The sequence below is a fragment of the Heterocephalus glaber genome, unplaced genomic scaffold (genome assembly GCF_053883595.1).
Source record: "Heterocephalus glaber isolate CG9 unplaced genomic scaffold, H.glaber_assembly_v1.0 deba00001608, whole genome shotgun sequence".
In the NCBI taxonomy this organism is placed as follows: domain Eukaryota; kingdom Metazoa; phylum Chordata; class Mammalia; order Rodentia; family Bathyergidae; genus Heterocephalus; species Heterocephalus glaber.
This window is the reverse complement of record NW_028258379.1, coordinates 11,152,360-11,180,019: the sequence shown is the minus strand read 5'-3', so window position 1 is coordinate 11,180,019 and position 27,660 is coordinate 11,152,360. Positions and strand designations below refer to the sequence as shown.

Sequence of the window (27,660 nt, the reverse complement as noted above, 5' to 3'; positions counted from 1 at the left end):
TGAATTTCCCTGATAGAACTACTTTCATTGTGTCCCATAGATTCCTGTATGTTGTAGTGGCATTATCATTCAATTGTAAAACCCGTCTAATGTCTTTTTTAATTTCCTCTGTGACCCATTGTTTGTTCAGGAGAGTGTAATTCAATTTTCATGTGTTTGTGAAGTCCTTTTTTTAATTTTATTGGTACATTTTAGGTATACAATATAATGACATTCATCATTGGAAATTTGCACCGTTACATAATCTCTCTTGGTTCTTATTTTTTCTCCTTTCCCCTGCCCTCCCTTCAACCCCTTTATCCCTCCCTATTTACACAGACTTTGTTTCCATTTTTTCATTTTCTCATATTAATTCCATTTCCTATTTTCCTCTCTTCTACCCCTCCAACTTCCCCTTCCCCTTTGCCCCTTTTCTTCCTATTTAACATTATCTATTACACCTTTTAGTCCTTATTTACACTTTCAGTTTCTCACACTAGAGAAACCTTTTGGCATTCACACATCTGTGTCCTATTTATTTCATTTGAGAGTATCGCCTTAATGTGCATCCATGTAGTTATAAATGTCTCTAATTTCTCATTTTTTATGGCTGAGTAGTACTCTATTTTATTAAAAAAACCACATTTTTTTTTTAATCCAGTCTCCAGTTGATGGGCATTTGGGCTGTTTCCAAGTTTTAGCTATTGCAAACTGTGCTGCTATGAACATGGGTGCACATGTATCACTGTGGTATGATTCTTTTAATTCTTTGGGGAAGATATCCAGCAGGGGAATAGCTGTGTCAAATGGGATTTCCAATCGTAGTTCTTTTTTTTTTACAAATGTGGGAATATTTATAGTTATTTTTATTTTTTCATCTATAAAGATTGATTGGAGCAATTTTTGATGGTTAACATCTTAGATTAATGCTAATTATATTGCTCTAAATTTGGTTCAGGATGAGAACAGGATTCAGATAAGGGGGCGAACACCACAAGAAAGATCTCCACACACTGAAATAAAGAAATATTTTTTTTATAACTTTTTAAAAACTTTAATTAAATGCTATTTTCCTATAGACTTCCTTAGAGTAGTTTGCATCCTAAGATGTGGCCTAAGGTTACAGGAAACAAGGTTTTGCACATTTTGAAGAAACTCAGGTTTAGTTAGATGCCAAGCAGGAAACTGAAACTCTGATTTAAGCATCAAGTCTCAGACACATTCTAGGACACAGGCAGATTCTCCAGTGTTTCCTAGTGTTCTCTTTTCCACCAATTAACATTTCTCTTTTCTGACTAATCCACTACAATATACAATCCCCTCACTGCCTCTCCTGGTCAAACTGTTGTTTAGAGGGAACCTGGCAAGCATTCATGGCTTTTACTTTTACTAAAAAAGTGACAGGTTTATTTCTGACCCACTCCTGTTGAATCAGCCTCAGCAGCAGGGGCTTGTTGGGTGAGGCTTCCTTGGGCAGATGGAAGACCTAGTGCAATGTTGCTTACCCTAGGGAAACCTGGCAACAGTTGCCCCTGATTCCTCATAGGAAGGACCAATCAGAAACAGTCCATATAATTGGGAAAGGTCCAGGGAAAAAACACCTCCCCCTCCAAAAATGATAAAGAAGAAATAAGGGCAGAATAAACCAAAAATATTTGGAATGGCACAAAAGGTGATATGCAAAAAATTGTTTTTGTTATTAAACCTAACTCTACATATTTCCTAAAGTCCAGTTATCAGGTTGAATTTTGTGAGGCAGAAGAGCGAGGCCAACTGCAAGTTCTCTCAAGAGTTCACAGCTTTGGACTGAGAGGTCCTGGGTTTGCTCTGGGGGAGACCCTTCCTGAATAAGGGTTTAGATAGACTAGGCTCCATGTTGGCTCCAGTTCCATTGGTCCCTGTAGAGTGAGCCTGCTCCCATTCACTAGTGTTTCCTGGTGCCTGGGGTGGAACACTCTGAACCAGATGAATACCATGAGCTATTTCTGTAATGACGCACACTGTCATGTCGTCCTTGGTTCGTAAAGTCATTGGACTTTTGGCCTTGTTTCCTTTAAGCCTTGTTCTTGTCTGTTCCCCAGCGATACCTCCCAATGACGCTGGCAGGGGCGGCTGCCAGAGTTTGCTGTAGCTGCAGGAGCTTCTCCTGGTGCAGAATTTCTCTTGTTAGTATCTGTAAGGCTGGGAGCAGAGGCACAGGTGGAAGAGGAAGCCACTCAAGGACACAGATATAACTGAGCTACATCGGGATCTGGTCGAATAGCTGTTTTTTCAGTGGGACACTTGTCCAAAGGAATCAGTGCCCTTCTTCAGAGTCTCCACATCACAGGTGAACCGAGCTACTCATCCCAGATCCTCATCATATTTACGTTTGCTAACAAAGTGTTTTATATCAGGTCTGAGCTCAACCAATTGCTCCTCTGACATTCGCACAGCCACATCAGTCATCCTCTTTAGAAGCTCTGCTTTCTTTTGGCAGCTGAGTAAAATTTCCATTGCTTCAGCTTTCACTTTGTCCATTTCAGCCAGCAATGCCACTTCTCGATCCATTAAACAACTCTGCAATTCAGCAAAAGCTTGCTGCATTTTCTTAATGGAAGCACCCATCTCTGCTTTAACTACAACTCAATACCATGCAAGAGATACTGTGCAGTGCTGAAGGCCTTTTATAGATCTTTCAATACTGGAACCTAGTTTTTTTTGGTAGAGGAGAGTGGAACATCCTCCATTCCCAGATTTGAAAAGTGAGGTCCTGCAGTGGATCTTGACAGAGATTTGGCAGTCTTCTTGCAGTGCTGAACATTCTGAATAGAGTAGGTAATCAAAGACTTGGGTTCAAAGTCAGAGACACCATTCTCCAGCACAGATCCTGTTCTATCCAGTGCATTTGGCACAGCCAACTCAGGATCTTCTGATTCTCTGGCCTCCATTGAAAGTGTTTCCAAACCTTCACTGGGTAAGTCCACAGACTCAGCATCATTGATGACACCATTGACATGATAACCATTAAGGGCACCTTTCTCTGAGGAAGGTGCAGACTGCTCCTCTTGAATGGAAATGGATTTACTGGAATCTGGGGCACTGTTTCTTGTTTCTGCTGCAGGTTTTGGTTTGCTTTTCTTCTTTTTGCTCTTTTTCTTGCCTGTTACTGTCCATTCTTTGAGCACTTCACTGGCACTACTCTCCATGAATGCTTGTACTGTTTTGACCACACAATTACCAAAGTGCTGCAGAACCAGGATGATTTCCTTGTTGCTCTTATTGGGAACTATTGCACGCACTGCATTTATCTTCTCTTTCGCGTTCTCAAAAACTCCTCCTTGGGCCAGTACAGTATTGGACTGCAAATCAAAAATGAATCCTGATGAATCCTTCTGGCCTTGTTTCCTAGATATTGCAGTTTCTTTTACCTAACAAAAAATACAGAAGAAAAGTATCATTTTGTCTTTTCTGGGTTCTGAGAGTATATCTGATTTAAAAGTTGGCAACAGAAGTTTGTAGCTGAAAGCGATAAATGCAAAATCCTGATGGTTCAAAATTCTGCTTGCTACAGGAAGTAACAAAACAGATGCATGAGGCTCTAGAAAAATTCAAAACAGAAATCATTTCCCAGATAACTACAGAGATGGTAAGCAGAGTGAAAGACATGATTAGAGGCTCTAGAACAGAAAGAGATAAAAAAAAAATAGATGAGCTCAGAACCATGATTGCCCAACATAGGAAAGAAATGGAATTCATGAAACAGATTCAAACAGATATTCAGGAGATTAAAAATTCCACTGAAAGCATGCAGAGCAGATTAAGAGAATCTGAAGGTAGAATATCAGATATAGAAGACAGGATTGCGTTTAAGGACAATGAAAACAGAGATCTCTTCAAAATAGTAAGGGACCATGAGAAATCAATCCAACAGATGCTAGATGATGCAAAGAAGAATAACATAAGACTGACAGGAGTCCATGAAAAAACAGGAGAAAGTACAATTGACATAAACTGTTCACAGATGTAATAGTAGAAAACTTCCCAGACAGAGGTGAACTGGACATACAGATAAGTGAGGAATATCAAACTCCAACTAGCCACGATAAAAAAAAAATCTACACCTAGACATATAATAGTCAAGATCCCAGAAACCCAACAGAAGAACAAACTCCTACAGGCACTTAGAGAAAAGAAACAAATCACCTACAAATGAAAGCCCATCAGAATCACGGCAGACTTCTCAACACAAACCCTCAAATCAAGGAGAGCCTGAAGTGAAGTATTTCAAGCCCTAAAAGAAAATAACTTCCAACCTAGACTATTGTATCCTGCAAAATTATCTTTCAAAATCGATGGCGAAATTAGATACTTCCACGACAAAGAACACCTGAGAAATTTCATGAACACGAAACCAACACTCCAAACCATTCTAAGCAATATCCTAGAAAAAGACAATGCAGCTCACAACTCCATGAGGCCCAACAGAGGGAAGCCACCAGGCAAGGTAAGAAACTAAAGGGAAAGGGGGAAAAATAAAAAATAAAAGAGCCAATAACAGCAAAACATCATGACAAGAATGAGTCAATATCTATCAATTATAACCCTCAATTCACCAATCAAAAGAAATAGACTGACAGAATGGATTAAGAAGCAAAATCCATGCTGGGGATTTAGCTTAATGGTTATGCCACCTGTCTTATAAGCACAAAGATCCAAGTTTGATCCCCAGTATGAAAAAAAAAAAATGAAGCAAAATCCAGCAATATGCTCTATCCAGGAAACACACCTAACTCAAAAAGAAATTCATAGACTGAAAGTAAAAGGATGGAAAACAGTTCCCCATGTGAGAGGAACTCAGAAAAAAAGCAGGGGTAGCAATCTTATTTGCAGACAAAGTAGATTCCAAACCAAAACTAATTAAGAGAGACAAAGATGGTCACTTCATCCTTTTGAAGGGAACAATCCAAGAGGAAGAGATAACAATCCTAAATATATATGCACCAAATATGAATGCCCCCAACTATACTAAACAAATATTAATGGACATAAAAAATCAAATAAGCACTAATGCAATTGTAGTGGGGGACCTCAATACCCCACTATCACAAATAGACAGATCATCTAGACAAAAAATTAACAAGGAAATTCTAGAAGTGAACCAAGCTATTGACCAAATGGACTTAATAGATATTTACAGAGTATTCCACCCACAAAATCAGAATACACATTCTTTTCGGCTCCACAAGGGTCATTCTCCAAAGTATACCACATGCTAGCTCACAGGACATGTCTAAGTAAATGTAAAAGAATTGAAGTTACCCCCTGTATATTATCAGACCATAGTGCAATACAGTTGGAGATCAATAACATAAGAAACTGCAAAACTCCCACAAACACATGGAAATTGAATAACACCTTCCTGAACAAACAATGGCTCACAGAGGAAATTAAAGAAGAATTTAGACAGTTTCTACAAGTAAATGATAATGCCAGTAGAACATACAGGAATCTATGGGACAAAATGAAAGCAGTTCTACGTGGGAAATTCATAGCAGTGAATGCCCATATTAGGAAAACAGAGAGAACTTGGATAAATAACCTAATGTAGAACCTCAAGCTCCTAGAAAAAGAAGAGCATAACAAACCCAAAGTTCATACAAGAGAGGAAATTATAAAGATCAGAGCAGATATCAATGCCATGGAGACTAAGAGAATGATACAAAAAATTAATGAATCAAAGAGTTGGTTTTTCCAAAGAATACATAAAATCAATAAACCCTTAGCCAACCTTATCAAAAAAAAAGGAAAGCAAAGGCTGAAATCCATGCAATTAAGAACAAAAAAGAAGGAGCTGGGGATTTAGCTCAGTGGTTCCACCACCTGACTCATAAGTGCAAGGACCCGAGTTCGATCCACAGTACAAAAAAAAAAAAAAAAAAAAAAAAAGAACAAAAGAGGTGAAGTCACAACAGACCCCAGCAGAAACCCAGAGGATCATCAATACCCACTTCGAGAACCTGGGCTCTAATAAAATGGAAAACACAGAAGAAATGAACAGATTCCTAGATACATACAAAGTGCCAAAGTTAAATGAAGAAGATATAGAAATTCTAAACACCCCAATTGCAATGAGTGAAATTGAAAATGTAATAAAAAATTTATCAACAAAGAAAATCCCAGGTGCTGATGGCTCCACTGCTGAATTCTACAAGACATTTAGAGAAGAACTATCACCCATCCTCTTTAAACTCATCAAAGAAATTGAAGGGAAGCAAGGCTTCCAAATTTATTCCTGGAAGCAACTGTTATGATGATTCCAAAACCAGGGAAAGACCCAACCCAAAAAGACAACTACAGGCCAATCTCCCTAATGGACATAGATGCAGAAATCCTCAACAAGATACTGGCAAACAGAATACAGAGGGTCATCAAGAAGATCATACACCCTGACCAAGTCAGATTCATCCCAAGGATGCAAGGATGGCTCAATATTCGTAAGTCAATAAATGTAACACACTATATTAAAAGAGTCAAGGACAAAAATCATATGATCATCTCAATAGATGTAGAAAAGACATTTGACAAAATCCACACCCATTCATGATAAAAACGCTGCAGAAAATTGGAATAGAAGGTCTTTATCTCAATCTGATTAAGGCTATCTATGAAAAACCAACAGCCAACATCATACTAAATGGTCAAAAACTGAAAACTTCCATGCTAAAATCAGGAACAAGACAAGGATGCCCACTATCACCACTCTTCTTCAATATAGTTCTGGAAACATTATCCACAGCAATTAGAAAAGAGAAAGAAATAAAAGGAATAAAGATAGGAAAGGAAAAAGTTAAACTGTCATTATTTGCTGATGATACGATACTTTACATAGAAGACCCAAAAAACTCGGTCAAAAGACTTCTAGACTTAATTGACAGGTTCAGTAGAGCAGCTGGATATAAGGCTAACACTCGCAAAACGATAGTCTTCTTTTTTTTTTTCACCCTTCCCTATTTACAAAGACTTTATTTCCATTTTTTCCATTTCTCATCATTTGTCCTTTCCCTTCTTTCCTTTCCCTGCCCCTCCCACTACCCCTACCCCTTTGGACCTTTTCTTCCTATTTTGCATTATTGATTATTCATTCTAATCATTGGTACATTTTAGGTATACAATATAATGACATTCATCATTGGAAATTTGCACCTTTACATAGTCTCTCTTGGTTCTTATTTTTCACCCTTGCCCAGCCCTCCCTTCAACCCCTCCATTTCTCCCTATTTACAAAGATTTTGTTCCTATTTTTCCATTTTCTCATATTAATCCCACTCCCTTCTATCCTTTCCCCTAGCCCTCCCACTTCCTTCCCCTTTGCCCCTTTTCTTCCTATTTCATATTACCTATTATACATTTTAGTCCTTATTTACACTTTCAGTTTCTCACACCAGAGAAACTATTCAGTATTTATACATGTGTGTGCTATTTATTTCACTTAAGAGTATCGCCTCAATGTGCATCCACTTAGCTATAAATGTCTCTAATTTCTCTTTTTTCTGGCTGAGTAGTACTCCATTTTATTTAAAAAGCCACATTTTCTTTATCGAGTCTCCAGTTGATGGGCATTTGGGCTTTTTCCAAGTTTTAGCTATCACAAACTGTGCTGCTATGAACATGGGCACACATATATCACTGTGGTATGATTCTTTTAATTCTTTGGGGAAGATCCCCAGCAGTGGAATAGCGGGGTCATATGGGACTTCCGGTCCTAGTTCTTTGAGGTATCTCCATACTGATTTTCACAGTGCTTGCACCAGTCTACACTCCCATCAGCAGTGGAGCAGGGTTCCTCTTTCCCCACAGCCCCGCCAGCATTTGTTATTGGTTGATTTCATGATAGCAGCCATTCTTTCTGGAGTGAAGTGGAATCTCAGCGTTGTTTTCATTTCCCTCGCATGACCAGTGATGTTGAACATTTTTTCATGTATTTATTTGCTCTTTCTACTTCTTTGTCTAAGAAATGTCTGTTCATTTCAGATGCCCATTTTCAGATTGGGTCTTTAAATTTGGGAGGTGTGATCTTTTTAAGTTCTTTATAGATTGGAGATAGTAGACCTTTGTCTGAGGAAGAGCAAGTGAAGATTATTTCCCATATTGTGGGTTGTCTCTTCACACTGCTGGAGGTTTCTCTTGCTGTGCAGAAGCCTTTTAATAAGAAGAGATCCCACTTGTTGATTGTTTGTGTTAGTTCACGGGCAACTGAGCTTTTGTTCATAAAATCTTTTCCTACACCAATGTCTTCAAGGGTTCTACCTAACCTCTGTTCCAACTGGTTCAGAGTTTCTATTTTAATATTTAGATCTTTAATCCATTTTGATTTTAGTTTAGTGCATGGTGAGAGATATAGGTCTAGTTTTAATCTTTGGCAAGTTGAAGCCCAATTTTTCCAGCACCATTTATTAAAGAGGCTATCTTTCCTCCAGTGAGGGTGTTTGGCTCCCTTATCGAAGATGAGATGGCTGAGTGTGTCTGGCATTGTTTCCGCATCTTCTAATCTGTTCCACTGGTTCTCAAGTCTGTTTCTTTGCCAGTACCATGCTGTTTTTATCACAGTAGCTTTGTAGTATAGTTGCAGATTGGGGATTGTGATACCCCCTGCCATGTCTCTGTTACCTAGAATTGCTTTTGCTATTCTGGATCTCTTCTTGTTCCAAATGAATTTTTGGATTGTTTTCTCAAGGTCCATGAAGTATGCTGCTGGGATCTCAATTGGATTTGCATTAAATCTAGATAGCAGTTTTGGAAGTATGGCCATTTTCACTCTATTAATCCTTCCTACCCAGGAGCAGGGGATGTCTGTCCATTTTCTGATATCATTTTCAATCTCTCTTTTCAGAGTGCCATAGTTTTCAGAGAAGAGGTCTTTAATTTCTTTCATTAGGTTGATTCCTAGGTATTTCAGTTTTTTGGGTGCTACAATAGCCTTCTCATACACAACTAGCAGACTCACTGAGAGAGAAATTCAGGAAACAATTCCTTTTACAATAGCATCCAAAAAAATGAAATATCTAGGAATCAATCTAAAAAAGGAAGCAAAAGACCTCTACATTGAAAACTACAGCACTCTGAAAAAGGAGATCAAGGAGGATATAAGAAAATGGAAAGACATCCTTTTTTCCTGGGTAGGAAGAACCAATATAGTGAAAATGGCCATACTTCCAAAACTACTATATAGATTTAATGCAATGCCTGTTAAAATTCCAATATACTTCACATAACTAGAGAAAACAATCCAACAGCTCATTTGGAACAAGAAGAGACCCAGAATAGCAAAAGCAATTCTAGGTAACAGAGACATGGAAGGTGGTACAACCCCAATCTTGAAACTATACTGCAAAGCTACTGTGAGAAAAACATCATGGTACTGGCAAAGAAACAGACTTGAGGACCAGTGGAACACGTTAGAAGATGAAGAAGCAACACCAGACACACTCAGCCATCTCATCTTTGACAAAGCCCCAAACACCCTCATTGGAGGAAAGATAGCCTCTTTAATAAATGGTGCTGGAAAAATTGGGCTTCAACTTGCCAAAGATAAAACTAGACCTATATCTCTCACCATGCACTAAACTAAAATCAAAATGGATTAAAGATCTAAATATTAAAATAGAAACTCTGAACCAGTTGGAACAGAGGTTAGGTAGAACCCTTGAAGACATTGATGTAGGAAAAGATTTTATGAACAAAACCTCAGTTACCCATGAACTAGCACAAACAATCAACAAGTGAGATCTCTTCTTCATAAAAAGCTTCTGCACAGCAAGACAAACCACCAGCAGTGTGAAGAGACAACCCACTATGTGGGAATGAATTTTCACATGGTGTTCCTCAGACAAAGGTCTTCTATCTAGAATCTATAAAGAATTTAAAAAGATCAGACCTCCCAAATGTAAAGACCTGATCCAAAAATGGGCATCTGAAATGTACAGGCATTTCTCAGACAAAGAAGTAGACATAGCAAATAAACATATGAAAAAATGTTCAACATAAAAAAAAATGTTCATGACTGGTCTTTCGAGAGATGCAAATAAAAACAACACTGAGATTCCACCTCACTCCGTAAAGAATGGTTGCTATCATGAAATCAACCAATAACAAATGCTGGCAGGGCTGTGGGGAAAGAGGAACACTGCTCAGCACTGCTGATCGGAATGTAGACTGGTGCAAGCACTGTGAAAATCAGTATGGAGATACCTCAAAGAACTAGGACTAGAAGTCCCATGTGACCCACGTATTCCTCTGCTAGGTATCTTCCCCAAAGAATTAAAAGAATCATACCACAGTGATATATGTGCACCCATGTTCATAGCAGCACTATTTGTAATAGCTAAAAGTTGGAAGCAGCCCAATTGCCCATCAACTGGAGACTGGATAAAGACAATGTGTTTTTTTTATACAATGGGGTACTACTCAGCCCTAAAAAATGATTAATTAGAGACATTTATAGCTAAATGGATGCACGTTGAGGTGATACTCAAGTGAAATAAATAGGACACACATGTGTCGATACCACATAGTTTCTCTAGAGTGAGAGACTGAAAGTGTAAATAAGGACTAAAACTTAGATAATGTGAAGTAGGAAGAAAAGGGGCAAAGGGGAAGGGGAAGTGGGAGGGGTAGGGGAAAGGACAGAAGGGAATGGGGTTAATATGAGAAAATGAAAAAATGGAAACAAAGTCTTTGTAAATAGGGAGGAATGGAGGGTTTGAAGGGAGGGCAGGGGAAGGGGGAAAACTAAGAACCAAGAGAGATTATGTAAAGGTAGAAATTTCCAGTGATGAATGTCATTATGTTGTATACCTAAAATGTACCAGTAAAATAAAATTAAAAAAAAAAAAGAAACACACACAAAAGAGAGAAACAAAATAGATTTGAAAAGAAAAAACAAAAAATGAAGGGCCTCCTTCAGGGTATGTCTCTGCTGTCACAGTAGACAAGGTGGGCAGCAGTGTTCAGATCTAAGTCAATTAGTCTCAGCAAACCAGCAGCAGTCCCCTGAGGCTAGGGCTGATTTCTGGCTGCAAGGCCCAAGTTGAGCTCCCTGACCTGATGGGTTGAACTCTGCAAGATTCTACTGCAGGTTCCAGCTGCCCTTCTGCTGAAGATAGTCCAGGTTCTGATGCGAGGTGCTGATCTCTCCAACTTACCAAGTACAGTGTTGCAGAAATTTTCTTCACTTTTCCACTGGGCTTCAGTTTTCATCGAGGAGCCTCAGAGAGGCCCTCTTTCTGTTGTTCATGTCTGCTCTATCTTCTAGAGCTCAGAACAATGTTGTTTATGACCCCCTGCACCTCTGCGATGTGGATCCAGGCATCTCTGGGGCCCAGCGGCCAGAGGTAGGGGGTAGGGGGTGTTGCTGCTCCACCCATGAGGCTCAGCTCCTGGGCTCCTCCTTGGAGGCCCAGGGCGGTGCTTCCAGATGTCATTCTCTTACCAAGACTCTGATGTTTCACCATTAATGGGACTGTTGTATTGCTTTTCTATTAGTAGATGGTAGCATTCATGCAGATTCTTTATTCAGTTTCTGTTGCTCTGCTGGTGGTGAGTGCTACCTCATATCTGTTGTCTAGATATTACCATAGCTAGGAAGTTAAAGAATGACATTACTGCTGCCCAAATGGCCTGCACTGACATTAGAATGAAGACCTCATCCCTTCATGTCATGGGAAAAATCTTAGATCTTGTCTAACTCTTCTTACAGCCCCCCTGGAAGATGGGAGGCATCTCATTGTATCCAGGTGAGTTTGGAAGTCTAACTCCACATAGACTTTGCTTAGGAAGTTGCATACGAGGATGAAATTTTTCTGTAATATTTTTGTAGGGAAGGATGGTTGTTTTGACATTTTTTTCTATCAAGCCCAACTGCTCCTCTCTTAGATCTTTGGCTGAAGAAAGTAATCTTTTTTTTCTTTGACAATATTTCCCAGACTTTATTTTACATCAAGCTTTAGTAAGTTCTCTTATAACTGGAGGGAGCCTGTCCCTTGCTCTGTAGAGAAAAGTTGTGCTTTTACATCGCCATAGGTGAGAACTTGTTTTCCCCTGGGATGGGCTGTGTAGCTACCATGACCCAAATAATCCAGAAAAACAGCACATTAAGGAAAGGAATCAGTGCAATGAGGAAACTCACTACCAGATGAGCTTCATCTGTAAATCACTGCATTGAAGCCTGGCTCTACAACAGTCCATTAAGGTCCTTGTTTGGTACTCCCTGCAGCAGGGTTGCCCAGGAGAGAAAAACACGGGCTTGGCAGAAGAGGAGAGAAAATGGGGCATGTGGATGGATGCGAGACAGTCTCTAAATTATAACCACAAAAATATTCTACTTGCATAATTTAGAAATCAAGTAAGATGGAAACTAGTTAGCAATGAAATTCACATTTATATAATGCACATTTATAAAGCACTTCCATAAAATTAGAATTCTTTTGAGTCTCTATGTGACATCTAGAATCACTCAGATTAGAATAATAAAACCAAAAGAGAAAAACATCACAATGATTTTAGAAAATAAAAGAAAGATCTTTCTGGCTTTCTGGGTTATTTTACTATGCTTATTCTTAAACAAATTTTATTAGAATATGTTTGTGATACATGATAAGTATATTCATTGTGGAGAATTGGTGCATACACATATTGCATCTTAATTTGTGTTACTTCCCCTTCCCTTCCCCTTTCTTCCATTTCCCCACATTCCCAGGTCACCTCCCATCTCTGCACAGTCTGTCTTTCTGTTTCCTATCATCTTTGTTTTATTGAGAGCAAACTTTACTGGACCAGTTTTTGGTCTGTGTTTGTGGGCATTGCAGGCTCACAGGCCTCTCCAGATTGCAATGAGGGTAAAATAAAACCCAGGAAGACATTACCATGTTATTCTGAAGTTCCCAAGGTTACAAGCTGGTCTGCATTCTCTTCCCTACCTTCTGAACGCTCTTCTCTTTCTATATAAGTTACTGTATTTTTTATTTGTACCTATCAGGACAAATAGAAGTGTGTCTATCTTGTGTGGAACAAGAAGTCCTTCATGCTGATGGTAAAAAAAAAAAAAAAAAAAAAGAACAAAAAGAAAAACAAATGTGATTCCTTCCTAACGCTAGAGAGATCAAGCCATACTGCTTTGGAAGCTTCCATTACTTATTCACCTCTATATTGCAGGTCACTCTTTGTTCTGTTTTTCCTTGGTTATCTTTGTTCTTGGGTAGAGTTTCTTTGCTCTGCGTAGTAGCGCTGCTACTGGCTTGCATCTAAACTTTTCCAAAACTGAACTCATGTGTTTTCCAATTGTCTCATTTCTTGGGATATGTTTCTTTTTTTTTGATGACTAGCACAGGAGGAGATTTTATTCCCTCAGTTCAGCTGAAGATGAACTTGTGTATAGCTACCTCTCATTGGACAGAGTCTCCAGTTCTGACCAGATGAAGAGAACAGATTAGGAAAAGGAACTTCCGCAGATTTCCGAGGAGATTAGTATGAATCATAGAACATTTTACTGAGAGGAAATGGAAGGGAAACTGTCATGTACAATACTTAAAATTCATAGTTATCTCACGGAGTTCTGCATGTACCAGGTAAATTGGTAGTTGGCAAGGTTGATTGGAAAAGAATCTTTTTAAAAAGGAAACTACTAAAGAAAATGAAAATAAAAAAAATAAAAGGAAACTACCAAACACAGGATGTTAGGGCCAGAGATTTAGGTCAGTGGCACCACACCTGGCTCGCAAGCACAAGGTCCTGAGTTCAATCCCTGGTAGTAGAAAAAAAAAAAAAAAAGGATGTTAGCAATACCATGAGGGAAAGAGCTCTTTGAAAAACAGTACAAAATCAACAAGGACCATTCCAATCAGCGGGAAATAACATTTATGAAATCAAAGTAATGTAAAAGCTGCATTTTCTATGTAACCCCAAATAGAATATAGTGTTACCTGTAAGACAGAAGTTCATTTATGGATATCAGACATTTTTAAATGAATCAATGCAGTATAGTAATATGAAAAACTGAGTTCACATTTTACTGAGTTATATGCATTTTATTGAGTTTATTATATGCAGTTGTATATACTTAAACTCATAGATTATATATTGTCTCAGGCACTATACTATTAATTCTTGACCACCCATTTCGAGGATATTTTTCTCAAAAACGTGCTATAATAAAAGGTGTAATTTGGGCTGGGGATTTAGCTCAGCAGTACCGCCACCTGCCTTGCAAGTCCAGGGTCCTGAATTTGATTCCCAGTACAACAAAAAAGGTATAATTTTAAAATTTATATATGAAAGACAAAATGGCAAAAGTATAAATTTTACAATCCACAAATACATTTATTATTATTGATATAAAGATTGGTTTGGAGCATTCATGTAGGCTAGGTTTCTGGAAAAAGATTTGATAATTGGGCCGGGGATTTAGCTCAGTGGTTCTGCCGCCTGCCTCACAGGTGCAAGGACCCGAGTTTGATCTCTGATACCCCAAAAAAAAGATTTTATAATTGATTTGCTCTTGTAAAAGTTGCTATAAGAATTCAGTTCAGCAGTGAAAAGTAATTAGACAGTCAAGGCCAATGCAACAGCATGAACAAGTCTGAAGTAGAAGTCAATCGACATCTTAGGGGAACAGGCCTAGGGGAAGGAATTAGTGGAGTGCTTGATGGATAGCAAAATTCAGCATCTGAGATCTGGAATCCAGATGCTGGGAAATAACTTGGTGAAAAGAAAAAGGCGGGGCTGGGGATGTAGCTTAGCAGCAAAGTGCTTGCCTGGCAAGTGCGAGGCCCTGAGTTTGATTGCTGGTCCAAAAACATAAAATAAAATAAATTTAAAAACTGAAGTAGATCACTGGGAATTGGGAAGGAACTGACAGAAAAAAAATTAGAAGCTTCAGAGAAGTAGGAAAGATGCTCCATTACTGCAGAGAAAAGAATGAAACTATTTGGACTTTCTCCCTGGCTCCAGCTCATGGCTTATGAGGAGGAGAACCTCACTCCCCAAAAGCTAAGTAAATGCTCAGGGCTAGGAGGTCAAGGGAGAAAGGACAACGGAGCACATGGCCATTTTGAACTGCAAGAACAACATAGGGTTTTGCTCTGAGCACATTCTTCTGGATAGCAGACAGCAGCCAAAAAGGATTCCAACCCAGGTACCACCCGTCTTGCCAGACAGTGCTTAATCAGGTTCCATTTCAGGAAGGAGTTCATTATTTAAATCTGGGACTCAGAACAACAACAAAACTTCACTTCAGAGTTCCCAGTGTTACTTTCTCACAGTGACTGGGTAAGAGGTGGCCATGGGAGACAACTGCAGACGGGGAGCAGGCTAGAAAAAGATGCCATGAGAAGTTTAAGCTTGGGCCAGGTCCCATCCCCTGTGGTGAGAAGCCAGGCCTGGCTTGAGTTGTGCACAGAAGTGGCTGGGTCTGAAAATGCCTGCTGGCATTCAGTACCTAAACCCTTGTCATGCTGCCTATATCCAGCACAAAGCTGAGGTCTGACTGCCTTCCCTATCTACAAACATGAGCAAGGATATGTCTTGGCATGGACACTGCCACATCCTGGGGTAAACAGGGCCTCTGGAATAGGGGACACAGCTCACAAACCCACGGGCATAAGGCTAGGTGGAAAATATCTTGACTTGCTAGGCTCCAAAACTGTGGATCCTAGAAAGGAACCATTCATTCAAAAATTTAGAGAAGGATGCGCTGGGGATTTTGCTCAGTGGCACCACCCCTACCTTGCAAGTGCAAGGTCCTGAGTGTGATTCCCATTACAAAAAAAGAAAAAAAAGAAAAAAAAATTAGAGAAAGCAAAACTTCCTGCTCATGGACTCATTTTCATTCTTTCTTTTTTCTTCTTTTTCTTTCTCATTTTATTTCTTTTTAATTGTTTTTCTTTTAATTTTTTTCTCTCCACATTATTTTTTGTCCTTTCTTTTACCTTCTATTTCTTGTTTTCTCTTTTGGCTACTTTTATCTAATTCTATAAATATCCTTCTAATTCTTAATAGGATGCTTTGTCTCACCTTTCTTTCCTCCTTTTCATCTCCCCTTGTTTAATTTTTCAAATTTGTCTTCTTGAATTTTCTCATTCCCAACCCCTTGTCTTTAATAATATAAACATTACCGGTGCCTACCTAGCAAACAAAAGGTCCCGAGTTCGATCACTGGTACAAAACTACTACTACTACTACTACTACTACTACTACTACTACTAATATAAACATTAAACTTTACTAACCTTTAGATAATTGATTCTATGTAACTACTATTGAATTCTTTTTCTATCATTATAGAGGTATAGTTGTCACGTTTAGTAGATATCTAAATGTCTGTACATTAATATTTGGTTTTTTCATAGTGTTTCTACTATATAGATTGTTTTTCCCCTAAGGAGAAGGGTGATACAGTACTGGCTCTTATGGTATGTCAGTATTTCCAGGGTTGCATAACTGATGCTACTGATAAGTTTTTTCTGTATGCCAATACCCAGATTAACTGGATGACATTAACAATACTGTGGTCCATTCTTGGAGTGCTGGCCAATTAAACTGCATACCCCTTCCCAAATTGATGGGCGTAGTCAGATCTTGGGACATTAGAAAAGGAATATAGTTAACCATGCCTTTGCTGAATCACTGAAAAGCAGACTAACTATAAAGATATCTCCGTACTAGCAACAAAGTCTTTCTGCTAGAAGCAACCCCAAATCTAAACACAAAACAAAACAAGGAAACAAAATAATAGAAACATGGGAAGACAAGGCAACAAAATGTCTCGAAAAACTCCCAACTCCCATAAAGCCACTTCATGGTGTATCAAGGAGGATAAAAGTAAAGCCGCATGGCTGAATTATTTGAAAAGATAGTGGAGGAGATGAAAAAACAAATCAAATTGCTCAGCAGGCTTACAGAAGATATAACAAAATAGATGATAGAGGTATTAAAGAAAATGATCAGGGGGCTTACCAAACACATTAATAGAAAGCTACCTGAGCTAAACAAGATGATAGAGAACAAGAGTGACCAGTTGAGCAAAGAATTCGAGTCCATGAGATGGTTCCAAACAGAAATCGAAGAGATTAAAAATTATATTGAAAGTATGGCCAGCAGCTGCAATTGATGTGAGGGACAGACTATCAGAATTATAGGCTTGCCTTCAAAGACCAATTTTCTCAGAGATACCTTAAAAAGAACAAGAGAACAGGAAAAATGCATTCAAGAGCTGCTAGATGATGCAAAGAAGACTAATGTAAGATTAATTGGAATAAGTGAAAAATCAGAAGACAGCACAAAGGGCATATAAAACCTATTTAGAGAAATAATAACAAAAATTTCCAAATATAGGGAAAGAATTAAATATACAGAGAAGTGATGCATATTGAACCCCCAGTAGCCATTATCAAAAGAGAACCTCTCCATGCCACAGCATAGTCAAAATACCAGAAGTCAAACACAGCAACAGAATTGATGGAAAAACAGGTAGTTCCATGACAAAGAGCACATGAAGAAATTCATGACCACCAAACCAGTACTTCAAAAAATTCTCAAGGATATCCTAGAATGAGACAATGAAGCCAATAATGCAAAAATAAATAAATAAATAAAGCTAATGGAATGAATACCATGCAGGGTGAATAGTTAAGCAGAAAGGAGAAAGAAAAAAAAAAGGAAAATAATGCAATGACAAGAATAAGTCAGAACCTCTCATTAATCACTGTCAATGTGAATGGTTTCAGTGTCCCAATCCAAAGACACAAATTGGCAGGATGTATTAAGAAACAAAATCCAACAATATGAAATACAAATGTAAAAAATCAAAGGATGGAAAACAATATTCTGTGCAGTGGGAACCCAGAGAAAAGCAGGAGTAGCTATCATAATTTCAGACAATGTGGATTTCAAGCTGAACTAATCAAAAGAGGCAATGAGAGTCACTGCGTATTGGCAAAGGGGCCAATTCAAAAGGAAGAGATAACAATTATAAACATATGTGTACCAAAACAGGGCACAGCAGAAGGCATCAGTATCCTGGAATTCAAGTTATTGTACAAAGCTACAATGATAAAAACAGGATGGTATTGGTAAATAAAATAGATACGTGGATCAGTGGAACAGAGTAGAGGATGCAGAAGCAACTCCAAGGACTTTTAGCAACTTGATCTTTGACAAATTGCCCAAAAACTTATGCTGGAGGAACGATAGCCTCTTCAAAAATGGTGCTGGCAAAACTGGCTATTCTCGTGCAGAAGATTGAATCTAGACTCATATATCTCACCATGTACTAAACTAAAGTCAAAATGGGTCAAACATTTAAATATTAAATCAGAAACAATCTGCTGGAAGACAAAAAATAGTTAACACTCTTGAAGACATAGGCAAAGGCAAGGACTTTCTGAGCAGAACCCAAAGGCACAAGAAATAACATCAACAATCAGTAAATGGGATAATATCAAATTAAAAGGCTACTGCACAGCAAAGGAAACAACCAACAGAATGAAGAGACAACCTAAAGAATAGGAAAAGAATTTTTGCCATCTGTTCTTCAGACAAGACTAATATCTACAATAAATAAAGGACTCAAAAAACTAACTTCCCAAAAGAAAATGGGCATCTGAAATGAATAGACATTTCTCCGAAGAAGAAAGGCAAATGGAAAATAAGTACATGATAAAATCTTCAACATCTCTGGTCATTAGAGAAATGAAAGCAACACCGAGATTTCTTCTTGCTCCAGAAAGAATGGCTATCACCAAGAAATAAGATGAGAACACATGCTGATGAGCCATTTCATTTCCCATTGATGGGAATGTAAACTTGGATAACTGTTATGAAAATCAGTATAGAGTTTCCTCAAATAACTAAAACAAGAAATTCCATTTGACCCAGATATTCCTAAAAGAGTTAAAACATCATATTATAGTGATGCATGCATTCCACAATTATAGCAGCACAAATCACAACAGCTAAATCTTAGAAGCAGCCTATACATCCACCAGTAGATGAATGGATAAAGAGAATGTGGTATTTATACACAACAGAGTTCTACTCTGCCATAAAAGTATAAGCTTGTATCATTTGTAGGAAAATGGATGCACCTTGAGACCATAATGTTAAGTGAAATCAGACACACAAGTTTAAATATTCATTTCTCTTATGTGAAAAATTAAAAACATGGATAAAGAGCAAAATAAAAGACATAATAAGAAATAGCTAGAGAAATTTTTTGAGAATGGAAAAGGAACCGACAGATGGAGAGAAGGGATTGAAGTTAATATGTGTTATGTGCAGGTACCCACTTCCCATGAGGAGTGTGAACATTATGAACTGAAAACATGTACTGAAAAAAGTGTAGGGGAACATAAGATGGAGCTGAGTAGGCTCTTTAATTCCAATTATAGTGAAGGTAGAAATAAAGCTGTATAGAAATGGCAGAGACAGAACAAGGTATCCTGGAGAGGTAGTTACTATTTGTGTGGAGGTGAGAGGTCTTTGTTGCTAGGCAGCCAAATATAGAACTTAGTCACGTGAAAGACAAAAGGGTGAGGGCTTATGTTTGTCTTTGCTCTGTGTGGTCTCAACTACACATCTCTGTTGATAAGGATCATACCAACCAGGTAGAGACAGAAAGGGCAATGGAAAGTACTGTTTTCTCTACTGGTAAGTTAGTTATTCATTAAGTTTGGTTGTATGCATAAGCTGGTGTCCAGAGAAATGTCTAGGATACAATAAAATTTCTTAATTTTTGTTTTATTTTCCTTTTAAAGATGTGAATGATTTGAGCATGGGGAGAGAGTAGAGTATTGTGAATAGGGTGACCAACCATTTGAGTTTTATGGGGACTGTGTGGGCTAGTGCCAGATAGTTCCTGGGAAATCAGGGTGAATTAGGTGGCTAACCTAACTGCCAGTTAAAACAGGAAATCATAAAAATACTGTAGTGAGTGGGTAACATTGATGGAACCAGTCCTCGAGGAGGAGATAGATGTGCTCTAGACGAGAAAGCAAGGAGTTACATCCTGGAGGAGGATGACTTTTCCACGGAGACTGAGATGGAGAGGTAGAAGAGAGATGGAAATAAGTGTTGATCCTGATAGGTTTGTAAGGGGGAAAATCCTAGAAACCGTTTATTCTTTGAGAGATTATAGCGATGAATGAGTACACAGAATCGCATTGACGGTGAATTGAAGAAGTTAAAGAAAATTTTAAAACCTTTCGATTTTCAGATGAGGTGTTTAGGGCCAGGGATTTAGCTATAGTTTCGCCGCCTGCTGCGCAAGCTCAAGGACCCGAGTTCGATCCCCGGTACCAAAAAACAAAAACAAAAACAAAAAACAGATGGTGTTTACTTGCTAACACCAGCTGAGAGTTAAGATTTTTAGTGGAGACGTTTATCAGTTCGATGCCAAAGCCTTTGAAGTTTGTGGAAAAGTGGTTAATAAGAAATGTGAGCTGGGCCTGGTGGTCCACGCCTGTAACCCTAGTGCTTGGGAAGCTGAAGCACGTGGATCTCTGGGAGTTCAAGGCCAGCATAGGTTACATAGTGAGTTCAAGGCCAGTCTGAACTACAGAGAGAGGAGGCCCTGTCTTAAAAAACAAAAAGAAAAAAAATTTAAAATAAATTTAAATTTAAAAATTAAAAAATAAAAATAGAAAGAAAGAAATGTAGAAGTTAGTGTAGTTAGATGGTGCAAGATGAATGACCTAGCATTGCTTTTGTGGGCCGCTGAGAGCAGGAGGCTAGAGTCTGAACCACAAAGTGTGAGGCTTCCTGGACAGAGCCTTCAGTGAGCAGTAATTTCTGTCAGAGCTCATGTTTACTAAGGTGTGTCGATGTACCCAGCTTTCCTGCAAGAGGTGGAAGGTATAGTTTGTTCTCTCTCTCTTATTCTCTCTCTCCTTTTCTCCTCCCTCTCTTCCTTCCCTTCTTCCTCTCCCCTTCTCCCCCTTTCCCTCTTTCCTTGCTTCCATCTTTCCCTCTTCCCAACCCTCTGTCCCTCTCCTTCCTCTCCCTCTCCCTCTCCCTCTCCCCCACCCCAATCTGCTATCAAAAAAGAGAAGTTGTATGGAGGTGGAGCGGAACTTGAATCAGGGAAAATGGAGCATGCACTAGAAATGGATTCAGAGTTCAAGACTGGATCGACCCTTGGTTAGGCATCTTTATTTTTCATATCTCCTCTGCAAAGCTTCACAAAAGTGTGATTATACATACTATGAGAAACTAACTCTGTTCTTATGAGAAACTATATTTACTCTGTCAATACGCTTTCTCACAGTCAGAGATGGTATCAAGGTTTTAGGCGTGATGCATCTTTATGATGAGGTACCCAGTTTAAGAGAAAGAACATAAAATTTCAAATGTAAAAAGTATGAAAAAGAATGTTTATTTAGCATAACAAGGGAATCATAAGAAATCATAAATTTTTAAATGTTGAAAGCATCATAAACATCACAAAATGTGAACATCCCCAATATTTATGTTAATCAAGTCCTGACACACTTGTGTCATGCATTTCTCTGGCGTCTTTTAAATTGATTCTTCATTTACCTCCTTTAGGAGAATTACTTTGTTATACAGTATTGTTGATGGCATATCCAAGGAGTTTTTTTTCATTGTTTAGAAAAAAATTCAGTGTCCCAACTTGTTATTAGTAGGAAGGACAATAATTATATACTTTTTTATCAAATTTCAGAAAACCTTTATCAAGTCTCTCGTTTATGAATTATAATCGGTGAGTTTCATAAAATGTGTTGTTGAGCCCTTCCTGGAGTCTTTATGGAGGTCTACCCAATAATAGGACCCCTGAAGCATCAAGTGTATAGCCTGGGATTAATCTGATTTGCAATATAAAATATAATAAATGTCTGTTTACTATGTTTTTAGTCTTGTTGCTATTTACTCTCATTTTTGTCAGTTAGTTGAGATGATGACAAAATCTATGGACATTTTCTTCAGCATATAAAAAGAATTCTTCCTAATATATTCAAAATAAAGTACTGAATTCAATATTACAGGCCCCTAGAGCTTATTTTTGTTATTGCCCCAAGTTTCTGCACCAAACCACTATTAGTGTTCTGTTTTATTTTCTTTCCCTAGTACCTGACACATCTGGCACTTTCTTTGTTCTGAACATATAAGTCCTTCTGTTATGATGAAGGAAAGAAATGATTACGTGTTGCCAGGCAGACTGTATGCCAGGTACAAAAATTCCCCATTTTCAAAAACTGGCAGTAAATATATTTGAGCAAACACTGGGACCCTTCCCTGGCAATTCTAAAAGAGCAGGTACTAACTCTTTGTACTTTGCCTTACTCAAATAAGAGATACCATATGGCATTTAAGCGTTTATGTCTGGGTTATTTCCTCAATATCGTATTTTCCAGGTGCACTTATTTTCCTACAAATGCCTCACATTTGTCTTTCTTTATACCTGAGTATAAAGTATGTATTCCATTATGTATAGATGCCACAGTTTTTCTTTATACAATCATCTGTTGGGCATACAGGCTGCCTCCAAGACTAAGCTATTATGAGTTGTGCTGCTATAAACATTGGTATGCATGTATCACTGTAGTATGATGTCTTAAGCTCTTTGAGGAAGATACCTAGAATGGGGATAGCTGGGTCATATTGTTATACTCAATCGCAGGAGATTATAGAGAGTCGCCAACACTCTGAGCCAATTTTGGGTCCTTTTATTGCTGGTGGTGGAGAGCGGCTCCTACAAAAACTCTCCATGGGGTGGGGGGCGCGGGGGAATCGGCTTATGGGTTTCTTTTAAGTGGCTTTTTTAGTTGCGGAGGGCTCCTGAAGAGGGGGAGTGCAAGCGGAACTTTACAGCAGCAGAACTTTACTAAGTTGGTAGGACTCAGGGGAAGTTTCACACAGTTTAGTTGAAACAAAATATGACACAGGTGTGGAGTATTCTGTTCACAAGGTCATACAGATAACATAGCTGCAGACTGCTCTACCAAATGGGATGTGGTGGTCTGTCATGCATCAAGCCAGGGGACTTCCAAGAAAGGAGGGGGACAGTGATGCGGCACAAAATGGAGTCAGGTTGGCTATCACAATATTGCATATGGGAAGGGGTTCCAGAGACTGAGGGGAGGAGGGGAAGGAGAAATAAGTAGAATAAAGATATGCCAAGTACAGGAGCCTAATAACCTCCATAAATATAAACATTATACGCCATATACGCCACGAGCTGAACTTAATAATATCAACAATGAAAATGGGGAAAGGGGAATTAGAGGAAGAGGAAGGGGGATTAAAAACAGAAATAAGTTGTATTACATACATGTACCCACTCCCCAAGATGACTGTAAACTGCATGTACTGCAAACATGTACTAAAAATAAATAAATAAATAAAAACAAAATAGCAGGCACTTTGATGCCTTTGCCTTAATAAGACCGTTTCTTTCCCCTAGGCCTTTGAGATGCATGGAATCTCAATTTTCCTTCTGAAGGCATTGCCTTTTCTCTTTTATATCTTCCTACTACAACAACATTGTCCTCCCAATGATACAGGGCAGCAAGTGATCCAAGCAAGCAAAATAATCCAAACAAGGGAAATATAACTCCCAACCTGCTAGATATCTGAACTACGAGGTCGTTCTCTAAAATTGAGGACTGAATTCTAGGAACAATGGAGGTTAAGAGTAGAAAAATTTATTGAGAGAAAGATGGCTTCTAGAAAGGGGACTGGAAAGTGAATTGCCTGTCCACTCTGCTTCTCAAAGGCATTTTATTGAGCAAAGCCATGAGGTGAGGCAGGTTCAAGGTGGGACAAAACTACAGTCAACTAATGTGATCCAATGAGAAATCACAAGGTGGGCGTAAGGTGGGACAAAACTATGATCAACTAATAAGAGTACAAGTACAGTCACCCCGGTAATATTGATTAAATGGGGATCAAATGGGGAAGTTAGTTGTGCAGCAAGCATGTGTGCAATGAACAGGGAAATGGGCTAGGAAGATTGAGGCCTATTTAGAATATCAATCACCGCTGTTTATCCCCAGGGGAAGTAGGTGGGTGCAGTACCTTTGCTCTTTCTACAATGCTAACCAGTGAATGTGGCTCAATTGTCATCTATGCTCAATTCCCAACCCTGTCTAACTGCCTTACAATTTTTAGCTAACTTGGGTATACGCAATAGTAATACGCTTAACAGACATCAGATTTTTATGAATTTGTTTCCTTTTCTAATAATTGTAATCAAACATGAATATAGGTACTTCACTACCTCTGTATTTTTTTCTATTTTTCTTTGTACACAGAACTATGCAAGATGTTTTAGAAGATACTAAAACGAGTGAAAGTGATAATTGATGTGATCAAGGACTTGCAGTCTAATCAAGATATGAATAAAGGAGAATACAATGAGGAGACAGCAAATATAGAAAAAACTAACGTAAAGCATGACATTGATGCAAATTGACCTAAAACGGTGGTTATTTTTGATGTCTCCAGTCGACAAATGAAACACTTTCAATAGTTGTGCACGGACAACAGGCATAAAGCAATGCTGTGTCCGCCAAAGTCGCCCTATTCTGGAGGCTCTCTAATTTTGCTCTAACTTTTTATTGCAAACAATTTTATTTTATCTGTATAAGGTAGATACTTGTACAAGCACCCATCTTCCAATGTCAACCATTATCAACATAAAGCCCCGCTTTATCTCATCTCTGCCCTCCTGACTCTCCACCCCCATTTATTAAGAGCAAATCCAAATAATTCTCTTGATTTCCTCAAGTTTTAATCACTCCATTCCTTTTCTTCCCTGACTTCTTTACTCAACTCTACCACCTGTCTCACTTTTATTTTCATTTTCGCCTTTAGCATTGCAGCTGTGACAGTCCAGTTCTGCCAGGACACAGATCCGTAAAGGTCAGCCCTGCACCCTAAGCACCACGGGAGAAGGAGCAGGACAAGCAATGGCTTTTACTCCGTCCTCTTCTGCATGGGATAGATAGTTCCATAATGGGGGCTGTGGAGGATAGAGCATCCATGAGAGTCACTCTTGTGTTGCTCTGGCTTGAGGTGTCTCTGATGTCTTCCAGCCTCTCCCAGGCTGGGCCCGCCCAACGTCTCAGTTCTCCAGAAGTGGTGACCCCCTTGAAAGTGACCAGCAGGGGCAGAGGTGCAAAGACTCCAGGCTGGCTCTCCTATAGCCTGCTATTTGGGGGCCAGAGACATGTTGTTCACATGAGGGTCAAGAAGCTGATGGTTTCCACACACCTCCCTGTACTCACCTACACAGAACAACATGCCCTCTTGGAGGATCACTCCTTCATCCCCGATGACTGTTACTATCATGGTTACGTGGAAGGGGCCCTTGAGTCTCTGGTTGTTTTCAGTGCCTGTTGGGGGGGACTGCAGGGAGTGTTACAAATAAATGACCTCATGTATGAAATTGAACCCATCAGGCACTCTGCTGCATTTGAACATCTGGTTTATAGGCTAAACAGTAATGAGACACAATTCCCACGCATGAAGTGTGGTTTAACAGAGAAGAAAACTGCACGCCAGCGCTTGGAATTGGAAGTCGGTGAGAACTTGGTTCAGAAAAACAATTCTGCTGGTGACTGGTGGACCCACATACAGTTTCTGGAGCTGGTTGTAGTGATAGACCATGATTTCTTCGTTTACTCCCAAAGCAATTTGTCAAAAGTTCAAGAGGACATATTTCTTGTTGCCAATATAGTGGATTCTCTGTATCATCAGTTGAGTACTTATGTGACTTTGATTGGGCTTGAGATTTGGAATCAAGGAAATATTTTCCAGATGACAAGTATAGAACAGGTTTGGAGTGATTTCTCTCAGTGGAAAAAAACCAGGCTTTCCCAGCTACAGCATGACGCCGCACACATTTTCATAAAAAGTTCACGCATAAACATACTTGGTCTAGCCTATGTTGCAGGAATATGTCGTTCTCCTATTGACTGTGGAGTTTGTAATTTCCAAGGAGACCCCTGGTCTCTCTTTGCTAATACTGTGGCCCATGAGTTGGGTCATATTTTGGGTATGCAGCATGACGAGGAATTCTGTTCGTGTGGGAAAAGTGGTTGCGTCATGAGTGCTCTCAGAATACCAAAAGCAGAGAGATTCACCAATTGCAGCTATGTTGATTTTATGAAAACCATTTTAAATCAAGGATCATGTCTGCACAATTTTCCAAGACCAGTAAAAGTCTTTCTGCCTAATCGCTGTGGGAATGCTGTGGTTGAAAGAGAAGAGGAGTGTGATTGTGGAGCTATACAGCAGTGTGAACATGATCCCTGCTGTTTGTTGAACTGTACTCTGAGGCCTGGAGCTGCTTGTGCTTTTGGACTGTGTTGCAAAGACTGCAAATTCATGCCATCCGGGGAACTGTGCAGAGAGCAGGTCAATGAATGTGACCTTCCAGAGTGGTGCAATGGGACCTCCCACTGGTGCCCAGAAGATGCACATGTGCAGGATGAGATACCCTGCAGTGAAAATGCCTACTGTTATCAAAAGCAATGTAATAACCATGACCAACAGTGCAGGGAGATTTTTGGCCAAAAGGCACAGAGTGCACCTCAGAATTGCTATAGGGAAATCAACTCTCAGGGAAACACTTTTGGCCACTGTGGTATAAATGGCACAGTATACCTGAAATGTAATATGTCTGACATCTTTTGTGGGAGAATTCAGTGTGCAAGTGTGGAAGACATGCCGCATATCCGAGACCATTTTGTTTTGCAGAACGTGCATGTCAGTGGTGTCCCATGCTGGAGTATCGGCCATCGCTTAGGGGTGAGCATACCTGACATTGGTGAAGTGAAAGATGGCACTGCCTGTGGAGCAGGAAAGATCTGCATTCACAAGAAGTGTGTCAGTCTATCCGTCCTGCCACGAGTCTGCCTTCCTGAGACTTGCAATATGAGGGGGACCTGCAATAACAAGAATCACTGTCACTGCACTGATGGGTGGTCCCCACCCGACTGGCTGCACAGAGGCTATGGAGGTAACATTGACAGTGGCCCAGTGTCTACAGCAAAAAGAGTTTTCCTGACACTAGTTGTGATTCTTTCTGTGTCCGTTTTGATGTGTCTCTTGATGGTTGGGCTTTACATATATTCTCGAATGCGTTCTGGTCCCGAGCAGACTGAAGATCACTCATCATGTTAAGAAAATGTCTCTAATTTAAAATCCTGTGCATGATTAAGGTTTAGTTCCCAGGCAGTAGAAATGTTAGCACATGCCCCAAACTGAGCACATTTGTGACAGTTTACAGAAAGATACAGGGAGCTTTCCTTTCTAAGGGTCAGAAACTTTGTCATTAAATACAGGTAATTCTTAACGTGTTCCTACCTAGTGTTCATGGTCTGAAACAGCAAATAAAGCTCATTTCCTGCCTCAACAACCCACTTGAGTCTTTTTGTGTTTCTTGGGCAGTGATATGACTCATGGAAAGGCAGAAGACAGACCTCAGAGTGTCTGAAGGTGAGTCTTCCTCTCTACTGCCACTTAGTAATTTGGGGAAACTATTTAAATTTTCTGACATTCTGTTTCAAAATCTGAAAAGAAAGTCTTCCTGTATACTGCCATTTAGTAATTTCAGGAAACTGCTTAACTTTTTTGACATTGTGTTTCAAAATACGAAAAGAAAGGAATGGTGATAATATTTGACTC

The 27,660-nt window shown here is 39.2% G+C and overlaps 1 protein-coding gene and 1 pseudogene across 1 annotated transcript; one reads left to right on the top strand and one right to left on the bottom strand.

The window, feature by feature from the left end:
• Positions 1–1,078: 1,078 nt before the first annotated feature.
• On the bottom strand, positions 1,079–11,441 carry LOC101726078 (spermatogenesis-associated serine-rich protein 2 pseudogene; annotated as a pseudogene).
• An 8,077-nt stretch (positions 11,442–19,518) lies between these two features.
• Positions 19,519–27,383, top strand: Adam21 (ADAM metallopeptidase domain 21). Its single transcript, XM_004837296.4, has 3 exons — positions 19,519–19,659; positions 24,282–24,451; positions 24,844–27,383. The coding sequence occupies exon 3, from the start codon at positions 24,985–24,987 to the stop codon at positions 27,154–27,156; it is 2,172 nt and encodes a 723-aa protein (XP_004837353.3). The 5' UTR covers positions 19,519–19,659; positions 24,282–24,451; positions 24,844–24,984; the 3' UTR covers positions 27,157–27,383.
• Positions 27,384–27,660: the final 277 nt, after the last annotated feature.

Excerpts from the sequence above, each read along its gene's own strand:
- Adam21 (XM_004837296.4), top strand. The coding sequence starts at position 24,985 with ATGGGGGCTGTGGAGGATAGAGCATCCATGAGAGTCACTCTTGTGTTG.